Source organism: Staurois parvus, unplaced genomic scaffold (genome assembly GCF_062004578.1).
Source record: "Staurois parvus isolate SC_StPar_1 unplaced genomic scaffold, SC_StPar_1.0 ptg000746l, whole genome shotgun sequence".
Classification (NCBI taxonomy): Eukaryota; Metazoa; Chordata; class Amphibia; order Anura; family Ranidae; genus Staurois; species Staurois parvus.
The window spans coordinates 2007712-2029328 of NW_028318542.1; the positions used below are offsets into that span (position 1 = coordinate 2007712).

At 41.3% G+C, this 21617-nt stretch overlaps 1 protein-coding gene across 3 annotated transcripts in view; it reads left to right on the forward strand.

Moving 5' to 3' along the window:
- The first annotated feature begins 893 nt into the window (after positions 1–893).
- Positions 894–21617, forward strand: part of LOC149445104 (cytochrome P450 2C55-like) — a 30311-nt gene continuing 9587 nt past the window's right edge. Inside the window, exons 1-6 of one of the 3 annotated variants that reach the window (XM_089654140.1) lie at positions 895–1101; positions 10568–10730; positions 13211–13360; positions 16902–17062; positions 18349–18525; positions 20088–20229. In XM_089654140.1, the coding sequence (XP_089510266.1) occupies positions 907–1101; positions 10568–10730; positions 13211–13360; positions 16902–17062; positions 18349–18525; positions 20088–20229 (988 nt within the window). In that variant the 5' untranslated portion in view covers positions 895–906. Of the gene's footprint in view, positions 1102–10567; positions 10736–13210; positions 13361–16901; positions 17063–18348; positions 18526–20087; positions 20230–21617 lie in introns of those variants that run through there. The other 2 variants (XM_089654141.1, XM_089654142.1) reach the window with 2 other exon arrangements.

The window sequence follows — 21617 nt, forward strand, 5'->3', positions numbered from 1 at the left end:
AGTGACATAGAACAGTAGTAAAAAATGGTTTGTTTACACAGTAGCTTGTTTTTTACTCTAGGAACATAACATTATTGTATCAATTGTGAGTTCTTTTAATCCGTATACGCGTTAAAGCTGAATTAGTTACGGCACAAAAGCAGTATGCTTTTTTGTCTTTTGTTTATTTACTAAACAATAATGCTTGAACCATAGATTATCATATTTAGTCATGCATAATTGAAATGATGTTTGGCTTTCCACAATAAATCCTTGTTATGTAATATGAAGATTAGTTACTGCAGATTTTCTGACACATCACTGCCATGTATGACAACAAGCACACCTTCCGTCCAGGAACTTCGATGGGCAGTGGGGTTTTGCTGAGACCACTCAAAACCTAAACACACTTGCACAAAGTTCTGAAGGAGAGCTCATAGTTCACAAACTGTCAATCAGCAGCAGCAGAATAGGGTTAGAATACACTATATTGCCAAAAGTATTAGGACATCTGCCTTTCTCCACTTTTTGGGTCATACCAATACAAACAAAAGAAATAAACATGAGGAAGAAATAATAACAAAAGAAATAAACATGAGGATGCCTAAACATTTGTAATTGCAACAATTTTCTGGGTGAAGTGGTACATTATCTAAAAGAAATGCAGGGGGGACAAGATTTTTTGGCCATGACTGTAGCTGACCAAGTTTTATTCTTATTTCCATTCTCCCAAAATCAGAGCTAGATTTTTACCTCCTGCCCTCTAGGCCAACTGTTTTATGTTGCCTCTTATCTCAGTCATCTGGCTAAGCCAAGTATCATATTTTCCATAAATACAGATCTGAAAAAAATCACGCCCAGTAAGCTGACAGAGCTCATGTATATGTGAGTGTGCCTGCATACAGAGCACTTCCTGTATTCGTATGTATGTCTAGAGGGAAAATGGAGCTGGGAGTGACGGGCTCAATTCTCCTGGCTGTCTGTATCAGTCTTTTAGTGTATTTTTTCTCATGGAAGAAGAAGCTAAAAAGCCAAAATTTGCCCCCTGGACCTCCCACATTGCCCCTGTTGGGTACAATTCTACATATGAGCACCACAGAAATGCCCAAGTCTTTGATAAAGGTAAGTACATAAGAATACTTAAAGCTGAATTCAAAGCTATGGAAGCTTCAACTCCAAAAGAACTTTGTTATTGCATATCTATCTATCTATCTATCTATCTATCTATCTATCTATCTATCTATCTATCTATCTATCTATCTATCTAGTAAGCTTCAAGGAGCAGAACCCTCCTAACTCTTTTGTATTGAACTGTATTGTTGCTTAATTGTCTCCTGTTATATTGCAAAGTGCTGCGCAAACTGTCTATCTATCTATCCATCTATCTGTCTATCCATCCGTCTATCCATCCATCCGTCTATCCATCCATCTGTCTATCCATCTATCTGTCTATCCATCCGTCCATCCATCCGTCCATCCATCCATCTAGTAAGCTTCAAGGAGCAGGGACCTCCTAACTCTTTTGTATTGAACTGTATTGTTGCTTAATTGTCTCCTGTTATATTGCAAAGTGCTGTGCAAACTGTCTATCTATCTATCTATCTATCTATCTATCTATCTATCTATCTATCTATCTATCTATCTATCTATCTATCCATCTATCTGTCTATGCAAACTGTCTATCTATCTATCTATCTATCTATCTATCTATCTATCTATCTATCTATCTATCTATCTATCTATCTATCTATCTATCTATCTATCTATCTATCCATCTATCTGTCTATGCAAACTGTCTATCTATCTATCTATCTATCTATCTATCTATCTATCTATCTATCTATCTATCTATCTATCTATCTATCCATCTATCTGTCTATCCATCCGTCTATCCATCCGTCTATCCATCCATCCGTCTATCCATCAGTCTATCCATCCATCCGTCTATCCATCCGTCTATCCATCCGTCTATCCATCCATCCGTCTATCCATCCGTCTATCCATCCGTCTATCCATCCATCCGTCTAGCCATCCGTCTATCCATCCATCCGTCTATCCATCCATCCGTCTATCCATCCGTCTATCCATCCATCCATCTATCCATCCGTCTATCCATCCATCCGTCTAGCCATCCGTCTATCCATCCGTCTATCCATCTGTCTGTCCGTCCGTCCGTCCGTCCGTCCGTCCGTCCGTCTATCATGTTTCTTAAATAATAGATAATAAACTGAGATTTTAAAGAGTTTATTTTTAAACAGAATGCCTTGCTTTGCCATTTTATTGTTTTCTACTAGTTATGTAGCAGCTTTTTTGGATGCACAGAGCCAGCTCAGGAGCAAGCAAGCATAGTGTCCCCATAGCAAGCAGCTTGCTCTGGTGGGCACTCCGCGGGGGGAGGAGACAGGAGAGCCAGTGGAGGACCTAAGAGGAGCAGAATGGGGGCTGCTCTGTGTAAAACCATTGCGCAGAGCAGATAAGTATGACATTTTTGTTATTTAAAAAACATAGATTTACAATCAATTAAAGTTCTGGCGTAATGCATTAGAGATAATTTGAATCTTTTAATAAATTGTTCAATAAAAGAAAAGGAAAAATGGTGCAAGCAAAATATATTATCTGTGTCATTGTCATATAAAAGACTCTTGGCCAAAAGAAAAAAGACAAAGCAAGGATTTACAATCACTTTAAGGAGCAGCTTATCATCGCCATCCACGACCTCTTTGTTTCCCGCTCCCTCAACCTCCTGGCGATTACGGAAACCTGGATCCAGCCCACTGACTCTACCTCCCCTGCTGCACTCTCCTACGGAGGTCTCACCTGGACCCACTCACCCAGGCCCAACGGTCGTAAAGGTGGTGGGGTTGGCCTGCTCCTGTCACCGCTGAGCACCTTCCGAGTCCTCCCAAACCCCCCCTCCCTATCCTTCTCCTCCTTCGAGGCCCACTGCGTCCAACTATTCTCCCCAACCCCCCTGAAGATTGCTGTGATATACCGGCCTCCTGGATCCATACCCCGCTTCCTGGAAGACTTCTCCTCCTGGCTACCCTTCTTCCTCTCCTCTGAGCTACCCACTATCATCCTTGGGGATTTCAACATCCCTGTCAACCTCGACAACCCGGACACAGCCCGTCTCCTCCACTTAACCTCCTCCTTTGCACTTGCACAGTGCATACAATCCACCACCCACTCCGACGGTAATATCCTTGATTTTGTCTTCTCCAACCGCTGCGCTCCCCACAACCTCACTAACACCCCCTTCCCTCTCTCTGACCACAACCTGATTACCTTCTCTATCTCCTCATCCTCCAACGCCTACCCCTCCAAATGTCACACTTCTACCAGCCGTAACCTCCGCAACCTTAACCCTGCCTCCCTCCACTTCGCAGCTGATCAACTCCATGACCGCATCCTCCCCCTGTCCTGCCCCGACTTGGCTATGACCGCCTACAACAATGCGCTGTCAACAGCCCTTGACTCATTAGCGCCTTTAACCACACGCAACATCAGACCCCGACCGCTCCAGCCCTGGCAGACTGATCACACCAAAACCCTCAAACGACACAGTCGTGCCCTGGAGCGACTATGGCGCAAAACCAAATCCCAACAAGCCTTCACCCGATACAAATCTGCCTTCCACACCTACACCTCCTCCCTCCATACTGCCAAACAAGCCTACTTCCTGACCCTCATCAAGGCCCTCTCCTCCAATCCTCGCCGACTCTTCTCCACCTTCAACTCTCTACTCTCGCCACCCCCACCTCCACCCAGCACCTCACTCACTGCCCTTGAGATTGCCAATCACTTCAAAAACAAGATTGACACAATTCGCAAGGACATTGCCGCAACTCACACGCCTTCTCAACCCGTCCCCTCTCACACAGCTACCCCCTCATCCCCCCTCCCCCTCAACATAACCCAGAGGGACTTCGTCGCTGCTCAAACTCCCTCCAACCCCCTTCCCCCTCACTCAGCTACCCCCTCTTCACCCCTCTCCCACGGCCCCACCACTGCTCTGACCTCCTCTCCCACCCCACCCTACATTCCTCATACTGAAGCTCCCCCAACACACCTTTTACCTTACTACCATCGAAGAAGTCTCCAAGATCCTCTCTGATGCCTGCCTCACCACCTGCCCCCTCGACCCTATCCCCTCACAACTCCTACAACCTCCCTCCCCCTCCATCCTACGCTCCCTCACCCACATCTTCAATCTCTCCCTCTCCTCCGGCACTTTCCCTTCCCCTCTGAAACATGCACACATCACCCCCATACTTAAAAAGCCCTCCCTGGACCCCAATGACCCGAACAACCTCAGACCCATCTCCCTGCTCCCATTTACATCTAAACTCCTCGAGCGCCTAGTCTATGCCCGCCTATGCTCTCACCTCAACGACAACAACCTCCTCGATCCCCTACAGTCCGGCTTCCGTCCCCTACACTCCACCGAAACTGCCTTACTCAAACTCTCCAACGACCTGCTAACCACCAAAGCTAATGGCCACTATTCAGTGCTCCTACTCCTTGACCTCTCTGCGGCCTTTGACACAGTCGACCACCCCCTCCTCCTCAAAAAACTACACTCCCTCGGCCTCAGAGATTCTGCTCTCTCCTGGCTCTCATCCTACCTGTCACAACGCTCTTTCAGCGTTACCTATAATGCCACCACCTCCCTCTCACTCCCCCTCTCTGTTGGGGTCCCTCAAGGCTCTGTCCTCGGGCCCCTTCTCTTCTCCATCTACACCTCCTCCCTTGGCCAACTCATACACTCTCACGGCTTCAACTACCACCTCTATGCCGACGACACACAAATCTATCTCTCAACCCCCCACCTCACCCCCTCGGTCTCCGCCTGAATCACACACCTGTTGAGCGACATATCAGACTGGATGTCGCTCCACTTCCTTAAACTGAACCTCTCCAAAACCGAGTTTCTTGTCTTCCCTCCAGCCCGGACACCACCCCCCATTGACTTCTCCATCATGTCCAACAACGCCACCATCAAACCCGCCCCGCAGGCCAGAGTACTTGGTGTCATTTTGGACTCCAACCTATCCTTCCAGCCCCAAGTCCACTCTTTAACAAACTCGTGCAGACTCCACCTCCGCAACATCGCCAAAATCCGCACGTTCCTAACTCCAGAAACCACTAAACAGCTCATCCACTCCCTCATCATATCACGACTCGACTACTGCAACTCCCTCCTCACTGGCCTGCCTCGCCGCTGGCTATCCACGCTTCAGTCCATCCTGAATACGGCTGCCAGACTCATTCACCTTTCCAACCGCTCCATTTCCGCCACCCCCCTCTGCCAATCCCTCCACTGGCTTCCGATTGCGCAACGGATCAAATTCAAAATCCTAACGCTGACGTACAAAGCTGTCCACCATACTGCCACGAACTACATCACTGACCTAATATCCAAGTACTGCCCAGCACGCACACTCCGCTGCTCACAAGACCTCCTTCTCTCTAGTTCCCTGGTCTCCTCCTCCCATGCCCGCCTCCAGGACTTCTCCAGGGTGTCACCCATCCTCTGGAACTCCCTGCCCCAACCCATCAGATTATCACCTACTCTCCTCTCCTTTAGGCGCACCCTGAAAACCCATCTCTTCAGGGAAGCCTACACCGCCCCCTGCTAACTTGCCGACCTCCTCCACTCTTCCTACCATTCCATCCCCCACAGCTATCTCCTCCTGTGCCACCTTCCCCTCCCTCCTAGATTGTAAGCTCGAAAGAGCAGGGCCCTCGATCCCCTCATGTTTTGCATTGTATTGGTATTGTTCTGTCACATGTTCTGTTCCCCTCTGTAATGTACAGCGCTGAGCGAACTATTGGCGCTTTATAAATACTGTATAATAATAATAAATAATAATCATTAGTTTGATTTTTTTAACGTAGACTGTAGCCTGTCTGTTTATACTCAGGTGCAATATATAAAGGATAAGGTCTACTTTTGCTAAAATAAATAAGTAAATAAATAAATGCACGTTTTTGCAGGTAAACAATGTGCACATATAATTATTGCACCAACAATCAGTGGATTGTGGGTGCAATGCCAAGCTACAATCGTATTATTCGGACTCTCCATTGCCAAAATGCAATGATCAGTGGCTGCAGTTAGCTGTTTGAGAAAAAAATTTCCAGCAAGTCCTTTCATTAAAAGTTAATCTAACAATCAATTTCTGTTGAACAGGTATGGACACATGTGGATCGAAATTCAGCTGGCCCATGCTGAACCAGCCAAATTTCAATCCATTTACTGCTCGTTTAAAAAAAAAAAATCGCTTGCTGAGAGAGAGGCAGACTAGAAGTTCTCTGTAAGGTATACCTCTTGCTCACCCCTTACCAGACGATATTGTATGCTATTCTTGTGTGGGAATACCTGCTCCCCCTCCCCTTGTTTATGTATCCAGGCGGGCTGACCCTGCCTCTAGCTCTTGGTATGTGTACAATCACGTGCACCTATGTAACAGAAATCCCCTGCCAGTTCCTGAATCCCCAGCTTGGTCCTTATTGGTTGCTTCCCCTTTAACTCTTTCCCTGCCAGACCAAAATGTTTCCCATTTGTCACATATGGTAAAATTTGCATTTTTGACTTGAAAATTACTTAACACCCTACAAAAGTGATATATTTTCTGAAAGCAGAGGACCTCTAGAATTAAAATATGGTAGTTGCAAATGTTTATGTTGCAATATATATATATATATATATATATATAAATAATATAATTATATATATAATTCACATTTTTTGTAACATTTAAAAAAAAAAGAATAAATGGATACCAAAGTATGTCAGATCTTAAAATGTGTGAAATGGCCTGAGACCTAAATCTGCCCATACATGAAGCTTTATAAAAATCACAACTAATTAGTTTAGAGTTAATTGTTAATCATGGCCCTAGGATTATTCCTCATGTTTTGGCATGCACTTTGATACCTCATACATATTTAATACTTAAGGCACTATTTATAAACGTGCTTACTATATGAGGTATGGGCATGCATAGAAGGATGGGGATTATTTATTTATTTATTGTGAAATTCTATTTAAAAAAACAGCAATAAAAAGAAAAAAAAAAAAGATTGTATAGCCCATTGATGAGTGCCGGCTTTTATGTACAACTATGAGAGATCGTCGCTGGTTTTTAAGTGCGCCTATGCCCAGGCTAGACATTGACATATTATTTTATATATATTTTTAAAGTGAAACTAAAGGTTCACATTCATTATTAAAAATTTTTTTGTTGTTAAGTAACAAACATGTCATACTTAACCTGCTCTATGCAATGGTTTTGAACAGAGCAGCCCTGATCCTCCTTGGGTTCTCCACTTATGCTCCTGGCTCCTCCCCCCTGCTGAGTGGCCCCCGAGCAAGCCACTTGCTATGGGAGCACTCCTGTATGTTCGCTCCCATGTGTTTGACACAGAGCGCAGCTCAGCCCTGCCCCCCCCCACTCCCTCCTAACTGGCTGTGATTGACAACAGGGTGAGCCAACGGCTCCAGCTCTTGTGTCTCTGCAAATGAGGAGGCAGAGATCCAGGAGAGCCGCTGGATCAGGTTCAGGTAAGTTTTGGAGGGGGGACTAAGGGGAAACTGCACTCAAAAGGTTGTTACTTTCATGCATAAAATGCATGAAGGTAAAAAAGCCTTCAGAACAATTTTGACAAGCAGTAAATATATCTAAACTTAAATCTGGCATTCCTTTCCGTTTCTGTTTTTTTTTTATAGCAAAAACTGATTTGTCTGGAGGGAGAAAACTCCAGACTGAAAACACTTGTGAGTGATCAGAGTGCAGAGATCTCTTCCCTTTGTTACTTTATTCTATCTAAACTCAAAAATAAACAAATAAATAAATATATATATATATATATATATATATATATATATATGATACATCTAGTGAGCAGGGCCCTTTGATTCATCCTGTATAATTGTTATTATTATTATACAGTATTTATATAGCGCCAATAGTTTGCTCAGCACTGTACAATACAATGGGAGACAGAACAGTAACAATACAATACAATACAAGAGGGGTTCGAGGGCCCTGCTCCTTCTAGCTTACAATCTAGGAGGGAGGGGAGAATGTATTGAAATGTATTGCAACTGTACTGTCTGCCCTCATGTTGCAAAGTACTGTACAAACTGCTGATGTTATATAAGTCCTGTATATTATTATTCATAATAATAATAATAATAATAATAACTATAATAATAATATATCGCAAATTACCAGTCTTTAGATGAGGTTGATTTCTTTTTTCAGTTTTTTTCTTTTTAATTTAACTGTAACACACTTCCTGTCTGAGGGTGACAACACACACTCACTGCACTTTATCTGTAGAGAGGAGCAGAGTTGTCATTCTAAGATGCTCTTCTGATTTGCACACTCCCTTTCTGAGAAAGCTGATACCGTTGTTTGAGATTTTAGTTCAGCCCAAAGGAAAATGCTGAAGGTAAAAGTCTGACTGGATTAATGGGTATTTTTCTTTACCTATGAAAAACGTACTTAGCCTCAAAAAAGAAAACTACTGATGGACCATATCTACGGATTTGTAAGCTGCAATATATGATACATTCGTTCTTGGGTTTAGATATACAGTACTTTAACTTTATTACTATAACAAGGGGCTAGCAATCCCTATGTGGTATTAATATTGGCTTAACAGGTCTTGTTTATAAAAGCATTAAAGGTCTATTAGATTCTTAATGTCTTCCCAAGCATACTGTATAACGGATCAACAGTTGGCCAAGTTCTCACAGCCATTAACCCTAAAGTGCTCAGAAAAAAGCGCTTACAAGCTCATTACACAGTGGGAGGAGATCAATGAACAGATGTTTACTCTCCTCTGCTTTTCACTCTTCGACAGGAAACCCTGGGACCCATAAGCCTTCCATACAAAATATGTACCTATTATAAGGAAAATGTGATATATATAGTCCACTGGATATCAAAAGGACTTGGACAATCATCTCCAGCTAGAGCTTCTATTAATAGTATAACCTTAACCATAAATGTGACCCAACCTGGAACTTTCTTTTGTTTGGTTATTGTAGACAAGGACTAAAGCATTATCAGGAACTAAGGGCCCCACTGTAGGAGGTTTTAAAATCTCTTTTACTATTAATAAGTGTACTTCAGGAGTACTTACACAATGGGCAGAATTTATGAAAACTGTAGCACTTAGAATCTGGTGCAGCTGTGCATGGTAGCCAATCACCTTGATCAATTAAGCTTTGACAATAAAACCTGGAAGCTGATTGATTTTTATGCAGAATTGCACCAGATTTTGCATTCTCTAGTTTTAGTTAACCCCCCCAATGTGTCCTTGAGAGACAGCAGCCACTGTCTATCATTTAGGTTCTGTGGCACAAGGACTACCACGTTGCCTTAAAGCAGAAGCCACGGCCACTTCATTAGTGAAAAGATCTGCAGACAGCTTTAGGTAATAATTTGATTTTGAAATGTTTCCATTCTATGCATAACATTTTTACATCTGCCCACATTGGACATTTTTCTTCTGCAAAGTTAACTAATATGGGCTTTATTTACTGTCTAATCCTCAGATGGCTTTTTAGAGATGTGAGACCTAAATCCAACCACTCGTTTTAATCTATTGATTCCTTTTATTTTCATTAATTCTAGGCCTTTAGACTTAATCCCTGACCACAACTGTCTACATTTCTTAGACAGAACTACCTTACCTGATTTCATTGATCATCCTATTCCTGGTCTGTCTTTTAATATTGAAATGTTTGGCTCTTGCCTTGGGAGACCTGATGATCTTTTATGTACCTCATGAAAATTGATGGAGAAATTGTGGCAATAACATTTTGCATGTTTTCACAGTGCTTCCCTTGATATTGTTTTAAATAAAGTGATTGTAAAGGCTGAAGATTTTTACCCTTCATGCAAAACACCTACTGTGTGCTGCTCACCCTACAGCCCCCATAATACTCACCTGAGCCCCCATAATACTCACCTGAGCCCCCTCTTGATCTAGCATTGTGCACAGGAGCCTCGGATGTCCCGGGTCTCTCTCTCCTTATTGGCTATCAATTATAGCCAGTAAGCTAATAAGGAGAAAGAAGCCAATGGCTTTTATTGATCTTGGTTATATTTGTCTCAGAGACAGAAAGTGATGGGAATCATACATTTTACAGTTGTCACCAGAACAAGAATGAAGAGAAGACAACTCTGTAAGAGAGGATCCCACTTCAGTTGGTATATATTTCCTTTCAGATTTCCAATCATGTTCTGTTCTATTTCTTGGACAGGAGGTGACTGGAAAACTCCCCAATAGGACACAACCAACAAAAAAGCTAACAAAGGTTTTGAACTTTATTCTATCCACAACTAAACAGAAACATTTTATCTATAGGTCCACTTTAAATTAGTTTTAGACTTTAGATCACACAATACATTCTGCTATATTGTTCTTGTCTACTTTCTTCAATCTCAGTCACTTATGTTGGACTAAAACACACTGCAGTTTGCCTGTGTTTGTCTTCTGAGCGTTTACGTTTTATGACAAAGTCAAACAGAAATCATTCAATATAGAACCTATCTTTGTTACTTTCCAGCTGAGTGAGAAATATGGACCTGTGCTCACCATCTACATAGGCAATGAACCAATGGTGGTCTTGGTTGGATATGATTGTGTGAAAGAAGCATTGGTGGATCATGGTGACGTGTTCAGTACAAGAGGGAACACTTTCTTTGCGAAGGCGATGTTAAAAGACTATGGTGAGGTATACAGAATTTCATTAATTACATAAATTACCTTAAGATCGTGTAAACGTTGTGTGTGAAGTAAAACTAGAAGAGATTTTGTTAAAAAACAAATTATCCAATCAAAATAATATTTTACACAGAGCTAGAAAGATTGCATCAGACCCTTAACTTTCATATGTCTTAGTCGCTCCAACAATGAGATCTCCTTGCCATAATTTTTTACTCTGCTCCTGTTGCCTACAGGATGCATGTATTCACATGCAAATTCAACATGGAGAGCGGGAGTCATTCGTAATCATCACAGCAGTTGTGCAGAGTTAGAAAACTTGTCTAAGAAATTGAGAACATGTCAGATGGTTTAATTTATTAAACCATTTATTCATTATTTAGAATTTATTAAAAGCTGAATTATGAACTTTTGGTGGACTGGCTATTTAAACTAATTCTAGATATGGTCCTGCACAGTAGTACAGCTGTGTCTGTAAACATTGTGTTGGATTATGTTCAAAATTTCTGAGAATTTATATCTATATTGTTATGTTTTTTAATGTGTAGGAACATATACTGCCTTATCTTATAACAAATTCCAACATGAAAAGTGGTGTTAACAAACTATTAACACTTTGTGGGTAGTTGTTTCTTGATGCAAGGTAGGTTTCTCCACTGTGTAGACTGTGGGTGTCTTACTCAAGACTGATACACTATGACCAAGTGTTTGTGGACATTTGACTATTATACATACTTTATAAACTTGTTGGACATCCTATTCCAAAACCATGCCCATTAACATAGAGTTGATTCTCCTTTGCAGCTATAATAATCTCCACTCTTACCATGGTAATTTGTACCCATTCAGCTAAAAAATATTTGTAAGGTCAGGTACGGATGTTGGATGAGATGATATGGCTCATAATCTGTATTCCAATTCATCCCAAAGGTGATCAGTAGAGTGAGGTCAGGGCTTTGTGGAGGCTGCTTGTGTTCCTCCAAATCAGACTGTCTTTATGAACCTGGTTTTGTGCAAGGGAGCACAGTCATGCTGGAACAAAAAAGGGACTTCAAAAAATCGTTACCAAAATGCCAAAATCTAAAACATCTGTGTATGCTGTAACATTGACAGTTTCCTTCACAGAAAATACCTTTTCTCAATCGCTTAGAGCAGTGTCCACATTTTTGACTATATAGTAGGTATGAAGGGCAGATGTCCACAAACTTTATAGTGTAACAGTTTACTGTCTCAGTTAGTTCTTGGTAAATGGGCCAGCTCGTAATGGTTAAAGTCTAACTCCAGCACAAAAAACCCTTCTACTGCAAAGTATAAATGCTCATTAAGTCTGGGGGGATTGTAGAATAGGCTATATTTCTCACCTGGCTCTGGTGCTCTTCTACTTCCCCCTGAAGTTCCGGTCAGTGCATGGAACCTTGACATCATCACATACAGTGCAGGGTTATAGACCTTGTATCGTACATGATTGAGGAAGCAGTGCAACTGCAGGTAGGAGCAGCCTACAAAAGAGGCTGCAGCAGAACTGTCATATTAATTGAAGAAGCCTCCTGGAGCAGGCAGACATAGAAGCAATGTAGCCTCTTCTGAAACCCTCTAAACTTAACCCCCTAAACTATTTTGCAGTGCCTAGAGTTAGGCTTTAAATAGTTAGAGATTAGTTCAATAGTTTTTATAGTGGAGAAAGTTAGAACCATTGACAGGTTTTTCATTTCTGTCAGAGTCCCCATGAGGAAGATTCTCTCTAATTGTTCTGATCACCAGTGTCACCGAGAATAAAGTGAGGGTAAATCTAAAATTTTGAGTTGCCAGCAAAAAAGGAATAGAGGTGAAATCTTTCAATGAGTACACTTGCCATTAAATTTGCTTCAATAATAAGGCAAGGTTCCCACTGTTGTGGGTTTGCGAGCTGCATCTGCGTCGGCACAGCAGCCCATCAATTTGTAAAAAGGTTCCTGCTTCATTATTTTTATATTGCAGTGGCCAGAAAATTTCCCAGCAAATCCCGCACACGCATTGTGGTTTTAGATGTGTGGAGGTGCTATTAAGAATGATAGGCAGCCCCGCGTGTCACTAAAGAGCAGCGCACTCTGTGGGTGATTGTGGGTGTGGGAACAGCTGCAATTCCTGTACTCACAGCCACCCGCAATTATGTGAACCTAGCCTAACAGAATAAAGTTCCTATATAAAAGACTCAGCAAGATAAAAAACACAGACATGCATTGTAAATAACGTAACAAATGTTTACCTTTCCTGGCATTGGTACCACTATAGGTTGTTCTGGCCATATGTCATGTGAAGGGGAAGATCATAGTTTAGACTGTCTGATCCTTCTCATCAGTCATGGAATCAAGTCCCTTGGTCTTCATAAATGTGATCAGCGCATTTAGCATCATAGTAAGATATCTAACAAAACCACTTGACATCTGAGTATAGGTTCGCTTTAACATTTATTGGTTAATTTATTCATATATAATTTACTCTACAGGAATAGTTCTGAGCAATGGGGAACGCTGGCAACAGCTACGCCGCTTCTCATTGACAACCCTGAGGAATTTTGGCATGGGAAAAAAAGGAATTGCAGAGCGGATCCAGGAAGAGGCCAATTTCCTGGTTGATGAATTTAAGAAAAATGGAGGTCAGTAAAGACATTTATTGTTTGTAATTATATACAGTATGTAAGTGGAGAAGCCTCTGTGCTTTTGGCTCTGTACTGCTGACTGTTTTTTATTGCTCCTTTTATTTTGTTCACAGTCAGTCGCACTGAGACACAAAGGGTTTGGTTGGCTTCTCCTGTAATGTCAGAGCAAGACTTGGCCTCGCTCATATTTTTTTGGTCTAGTTAACTCATTTGGAACCAAAGTTTTTTTAAGTGTACACATGCCCAAACCAAATTTAGCAGCGTTGGTATGAGTCAGTTAACTTGACAATAACTATGATTAATTTTTCAGTTTGACATAGGATCTGAGAACTAGGAACACACACAGCTTCCCAGTTTTCTGCGTAATGGTAAATAGTGTCCTCTGGGCAAGAGGGATTTTCATGTTGGCTGAAAGCCCATTAACACCAGCAATGCACATTATTGTCTAAGATAAAAAGGTGCGCAAACTCCTATATTACTATACCCACAATTACAAAAGATGATGCCTCATCACCTATTTATATAAGTGAAAACATGTTGTTTGACAAGAAAACAATGTGAAATTCCACCCTGAAATTAAAAAAAACTACATAGAGTGACCAAAAATTCATAAAAAATATTGCATACAAATAAAGATGAAAGGTAAAAAAATGAATAAATATAAAAAGTCCAAAAAGGACAATCCGCTTAAAATATGAATGCTGTGTGCTATGGCCTCCGCATGCTGTGCTCCAAGATCACCAAATAAGCAGAAGCGCCGCCTCCTCACCTCCAATACCTGGATCTCTAAGCAAAAGAGATCATAAGCGCTTGAACACATATGTGAGATCACTCCCAGGATCCACTATCACTTTCCAGAACCGTCCAATCAATCCAAAGTTCGCAAGAATGCTGAGCTTTTCCTCAGGGATAGTAGAAAAAGAACAATAGGAAACTATAGACTAATGATTCTAAAACCTCGCCATTTATTATATATACATTATAGTCACAAAAATCACAGGGTCCATAAAGCATCTAACGCCTTGCCATTGTCACTGGTGGGCGTAATTTACACCAATGAGACCTGGCCCACAAAAAGAAATGGAAGGGGATCCATCCCTCTCCATTTAAGCGGATCAGATCGTAGGGCAGTCAGGTGAAAGCCAATCCATTAACACCCGACTGCCCATAGAGCAGAGCAGGCTCTTTCCATGTCTGCTTTGCATAAACTGATCATCCACCCACTCTGCACTGCTTATGTTGTAATATATAGCATGGGAACTGCATTCAGCAGACCTAGGCATAAGTGCAGTGCCTTTGACCAGGGACGGGACAAGGGGTGGGCAGGAGGGGTGGCTGTCCTGGGCACTGTGAGGTGGCAGGGACACCATGAGGAGATTGGGGGGAGGTGATTTGTGTTGGAAAGGGGAATTTGGGGGGCAGAAGGGGGTAGGAATTGTTCTAGGAGGGGAAATGTGGCCAGTAGTAATGTGGAGGGGGGATTTGTGTTGGGAGGCAGAATGAGTAGGCAAAGATTTGTGCTCGGAAGGAGGATTTCAGCAGGGTATGCAGATGAGTGCTTGATTTGTTTTGGGGAGGGGTATTTTTGCTGACACATAATGCTCATACATCTTGGGGGGGCACAATTTAGCATATTTGCTCTGATCTCTAGATGACCTTGTCCCAGTACTGTCTTTGACTATAACATCACAGACCTCATTGAACCAGTTACCTGGTTCCAAAATTGACAAGTGTGAACAGGACCAGAACAAGTAGCTTTTCCTTGGTGACCATTCAGTAAGCATACTGATCTCGCCTGCAGAAATTTCCATAAGGGATACATAATCCAAACTCTGGACATAGATACAAATACCCTTGCAGCAGGACCTCTTTGCTCTGCTAGGATATAATGCTCATTAGCTCTGGAGGTAGAGGAATAAGCTGTAGTATATAGCTAATGGCTTAATTCAGCATCCGTTCCCAACGCTGTTCTACCAGTTCCCTACAGCCTTATCTCAAGTGTGCTCCAGCTGGCAGTCGTATTGTGACCTCATCCCATACAAGCAGAACCTATAGATTGACCTGCACTGTATGTGAGGACAACGAGGGCCATACACAACCTGGAACATCGGAGAGAAGAGAAGAACACTGGCGATGAGAGGAAACTCTAAAGGTGCAAGGAAGTAAAATTGTAAAAGCAACCACAGAAATGTCTGAAACTTTAAACCAATCAATAAAATAGCATACTTACACAAACCATGCTATATGTTCTCATTAAACTAAAACAAAACTTGAATTGAAAGGTATAACTGCTGCCTAAATATTCTAAGCATGATAACTGAGTGGTGTATCTGGCTGAAATGCTAAGGTGCATATTTATAAAGCAGTGAATATAACATCGAGCAAATATTTACTGCAGGTGAATCTTCCTGGTGCCTGGGTTTTAAATGACAGTGATTGAGTTACCTGCAGTGAGTTATGTGGAGATGCTTGCATTTATAAATACACAATTTCATTTCTGCCCAGTTGCCACCTTTCCTCAAGAACACAATCACGGGCCTCTCTGTAGACCTAGCCTCCCTAGCGGTCTTATTATGTCCATACGTCTGTGCTTAAAGCGGTACATTGTTTTGCATGGAAATATGTATTTTTTTTATTGTAGGCCTGTAATTTTTAGGAATAATTCACTGAAATCTGTCCGAACAAGAGTCTAGTAAACATCCAGGTAGGATAAAACTTGAAACATGAAATCATAAATTATAATTTAATAAATAATCATAAAAAATAAAGTTCTCACATCACTGATCAAAGTCGCAAAATCATTTTCAGTGTCTGATGACAAATTTCCCCCATGAATCATTATCACTCAATTCTGCAAGTGGTTCTGATTTACTATCGCTGTTCTCTAGCTGGTCTAAAAAAGCTTTTGACCTAAAGGGACGCTTTTTGGACGCCATGGACGTTTCTCAGTTTCCAGGAAGAAAGAACAGTAAAAATGCAGGCAGGGCGCAGGACAAAGCACTCGGGGCAAAATGTATGTGAAATGATTTGATACAGTAATGGAATACTATGTGATTTTAGTGTATTTATTGAATGTCACTTTTTGACATTTTCAAATTTCCCGCCGTTCCGTCACCCCCGTGCGTCCCGACGCTCGCAGGGGACGGAACCCGACAGATGCCGGCATCGGCCGGAGGACATTGCCGGGGACACTGCAGGAGGGACATCGCGGGAGCGCAGGACAAGGTAAGAGAAGAACAGATGCCGGATCAGCGCTGCAAGGTATTCCCGAGTGTAGCTCAGGCTTACCGCTTGTGGTACTGAAACTTTACCCCGAGCTACACTCGGGAATACCACCAGGGGGGTTAAAGGACATTAGAAAATGTCCTTTTTCCAACTTCAAGTCTGTACTGGAAGAGTGAAAAAGAGATTGGTTAGTTGGATGGTAACAACAACAAAGACAATACTTTTAGATTCATTGATGAGTGCCATTGTATCATAGATTCTCTATCTTCTAAGCTGTATAATTTTTAATTTGATTTCTGATGTATTTTCCTAGAAAACATGTTTGACCCAACGGATCTGCTGCGTTTGGCAGTCTCAAACGTCATCTGCTCTATTGTATTTGGAGAACGCTTTGACTATGAAGATGAAAAGTTCACAAATCTTTTATTCTTGCTGAGGGAAATCGTAGACACCATTGCCTCTAAATGGGGCATTGTAAGTAAATCCACATATATACCTGATATTCTCCCAAAGTTTATGCATGACATAAAGAGCTATGGCAAAACATTTATTTGCATCATGTATTTAAAGGAAAACCCTCAAGAGAAAAAAATATGCCTGCCATCCATACAACAAGTATTCTCACTTTGAAGTTAGCTGTTGCAGCCTACATTCTTCTATTACTAATAGTTCTCTTTAACCACTTGCCCTCCAGAGGATTTACCTTCCTTCCTGACCAGGCCATTTTTTACGATACGGCACTGCGTTACTTTAACTGACAATTGCGTGGTCATGCAATGCTGCACCCAAATTAAATTTATGTCCTTTTTTCCCACAAATGGAGCTTTCTTTTGGTGTTTTTTTAATTTTTTGAGCTATAAACAATAAAGATTGGCAATTTTGGAAAAAAAATTTACATTTTTACTATAAAACATCCAGTAAAAAAATTTAAAAACCCCAATTTCGTCAAAATGTATTCTGCTACATTTTTTTTTTAAATGTCTGTTATACTAGTAATGGTGGTAATCAGCAACTGTGGGACTGCAACAGGCATTCTGACACTAGGGGGGGGGGGGGACCGACCAACTGCCACTGACATCCCCAGTGACACCAATACAGTGATAAGTGCTAATAAAAAGCACTGACACTGTGCTAATGACACTGAGCAGGAAGAGGTTAACATCTGGGATGACCAAAGGGTTAACTGTGTGCTGTGTGTGTTTTACTATGTGTGTTGTGTGTGTTTTACCTTGTTAGCATGCTGCTTTGTATTGTTCTGCTATGCAGCAATAAAAGGCAGTATGCTGGTGCTGACAGGGGAGAGATCTGTCAGTGTTCCTCGGCGATCGCCTGGTGCCGGTGGGTAATCTCTGGCCAGAACCTGGTGATTGACAGCTGTAGCCGCCAATGGCAGCGAGGGTAGAGCGGCGTACACACCATCTACCCGGAAATACAAAATCACGTATATATACACGTGATTTTGTGCAGTCCTGCCGCCCTGTAGCAGTACATGTATTATGGAAAACCAAAGTTTGGATTCTACATCATAGCAATTTATTTAATTTCTTTTGTGTTTGACAAAACATACCAAAATTTAATGGAAACCTCTCAAAACAGAAAGATATAGGCTTCCATTCAGAGACTGAATGAAAATACTTCTTTATCAAGTGCCATCAAAGCAAAACTACAGTTGAAAATAGTCCAATTGTGTTCTTCCTTCAAAGAGGATTCACGGGAGTATTTTTTATCTCAGCCTTATAAAATATGTTCTGTTTTCACAGCTGTTAAATCTATTTCCCAAAACATCATTGTACATCCCTGGAGGCCACCAGAAAATTTTCACAAACTATAGGAAAGTGAAAGAATTTATAATGGGTATTATAGATCATCATAAGAAGACTATTGATATGAACTGCCCACGGGACTTCATTGACAGCTTTCTCATAAAGATGGAAGAGGTGATGGCTGTTGACTATTAAGTGCCTACTTCTACTTTTGGTCATGGTATATTTTTACATGGAGTGCCAGCTAAAACGTTTGTATTCCTTGTTTCATTTTCTGAATCATTAGAACTACTGTCAGTCTTAATTCCTGTATGTGCCTCTCTTGGAAAGATTTCCATTCACTTTCTGTGCTGTCTTCCCATGTGGTCCTTGAGACAAGATGTGAGTTCAGATCTTTCCAGCAAGATTAATGTTGAAAAATGTAATAAGAAAAATGTATTATTATTATTACTATTATTATTATACAGGAATTATATAGCGCCAACAGTCTACACAACGAGAGGGCAAACAGTACAGTTACAATACAATTCAATACAGGAGGAATTGAGGGCCCTGCTTGTTAGAGCTTACAATCTAACAGGGTAGGGTCAAGTGATACAAAAGGTAAAAACTGTGAGAGATGAGCTGATGGAGAAAATAAAGGTAAATTTGTTAGGTGGAGGCAGGATAGGCTTCTCTGAAGAGAAAAGTTTTCAGGGATTTCCTAAAAGTGCTCAGAGTATGAGATAGCCAAACAGATTGGTGTAGGGAGTTTCAGAGGATGAGAGAGTCTCAGGTGAAGTCCTGGAGGCGAGCATGGGAGTAGGTGACAAGGTGTCAGGGCTCCGGGTATGACCAGAGGTATGTGAACTGACGCAGGGAAACGCAGGCTTCAGATATGTTATAAACAATATAATTTATTGATACTAACAATACAAAACGCAGTGCAATACTAAAACATAAACACAGTGCAAACGAACCAAACCAAACCACCCACAGATAACAATACATACAATGCAAGCGTAGTCAGGCAGGCCGGGTCAATAACAATTGGGCAGGTAGGAACAGGAGGAGCAGGCAGAGAGTAGACAGGTCACGAGCCGGGTACAGCAACTAACGGGCAGGTAGGTACAGGAGGTCAGGCAGAGAATGGTCGGGGTCACAAGCCAGGGATCAAACAGGAGAAGTCAGCAGAGGTCAGGATCAGGCAGGGTCAGCAACGAGTCAGTCAGGCAGGAACAGGAACAGGAATGCAGGTAACAAGATACAGGGGCCCATGGAAAACACACACCAAGGCCCAGACTGCAGGTATGGCCATCCCTTAAATACACCTCCGTAATCAGCTTCAGGTGTTTGGCTGACTGCAGGGTTGAGTCTCTGATTGCTGAGAGCACCCGCTGGCCAGCCCTGGTACTGCAGCCCATAAGGCAGGTGAGTCCCACCATTATTGGAAAGTCCATTCCTGACACAAGGGAACTAAAGAGCAGGGGGTCTTTGGAGGAACAAAGAGATTGATTTGGTTGGTATTTTGAGACTAGGTTAGTGATGTAGCTGGGGGCCAAGTTGTTGATGGCTTTATAAGTTATTGTTAGTCTTTTGAATTGAATTTGTTGGGTGAGTGGCTGCCAATGGTGTAAATAATACAAAACTAAGGTTCTAACCCTTCACAGCCCTGTCTAAAACAAAGAAAATAGTTTGGGCTGGAGCTTCTCTCTTCACTGGTAGAAAACTGAAATATGTTGTTTATATCTCCACAGGATAAAGACAAGCCAGACACTGAATTCCACATTGATAACTTATTTGCCACAGTGAAGGATCTTTTTAATGCTGGGTTTGAAACAACCGGCACCACCTTGAAAAGTGCTCTTCTTATCCTTCTCAAGTATCCAGATGTAGCAAGTAAGTGACATTGTATTTACTCATACCATTTAACAGTTTAAACTGACTAAGCACAGGAAGTGAAGGAGTATAGATCTGTGAATGGTTAGTAAGATCTAAGCAAATCTATCCTGACCTAACATGTGTATTCACTACTCTAGTAGTTGGCCAAATTTTACTATGTCTGTAAGGTAGATGCCTCAACGGAACAGCATGAGATCCTACCCTAATTGTTTGCCATCCCACATGGGATATAAATATATATATATATATATATATATATATATATATATATATATATATATATATATACTGTATGTTAAAATGCATTTTTTATATATTACAAGATATATGGAAAATATTTTTTAAAATGCATTTTCAAATATACTGTATGTCTTTAAAAATGCATTTAATCTGCATTTTCAGAATGCATTTACAAATATATGTAAAAATAAATATATATAAATATATATATATATATATATATACACACACACACACACACACAAACACACATATGTATATACAGTTGTGTTCAAAACAATAGCAGTCAGACATCACTAACCTGATCAATCACTGTTTTTGGTAGAAATTATATTTCTACATGGCAAATAATTTACTAGCAGGTGTAGTAGAGTAATAGAAATCCAACAGACCCAACAGTCATGACATGCATGTTACTGATTCTGTGTAATTGAATCACTAATTGAAAGGGGCATGTTCAAAACAATAGCAGTGTGGAGTTCTATTAGTGAGGTCATTCATTCTTTGAAAAACAGGTGGCAATTATTGCCCTTATTTAAGGAAAGAAGGCAGCAAATATTGTACATGCTGGTTACAATGCATTTCTCTCTGAAATTCTGAGGAAAATGGGTAGTTCCAGACATTGTTCAGAAGAACAGCGTACCTTGATTAAAAAGTTGATTGGAGAGGGGAAAACATATAAAGAAGTGCAGAAAATGATAGGCTGCTCAGCTAAAATGATCGCAAATGCTTTAAAATGGCAACCAAAACCTGACAGACGTGGAAGAAAGCGAAAAACTACCATTCGAATGGATAGAAGAATAGCTAAAATGGCAAGGACTCAGCCAACAATCAGCTCCAGGAAGATCAAAGAAGGTGTAAAGTTCCCTGTGAGTACTGTTACAATTAGAAGACGCGTATGTGAAGCCAAGCTATCTGCAAGAAGCCCCCGCAAAGTCCCACTGTTGAAAAAAAGACATGTGCTGAAGAGGTTACAATTTGCCAAAGAGCACATTGACTGGCCTAAAGAGAAATGGCGCAACATTTTGTGGACTGATGAAAGTAAGATTGTTCTTTTTGGGTCTAGTGGCCAGAGACAGTTTGTCAGACGACCCCCAAACACTGAATTCAAGCCACAGTACACTGTGAAGACAGTGAAGCATGGT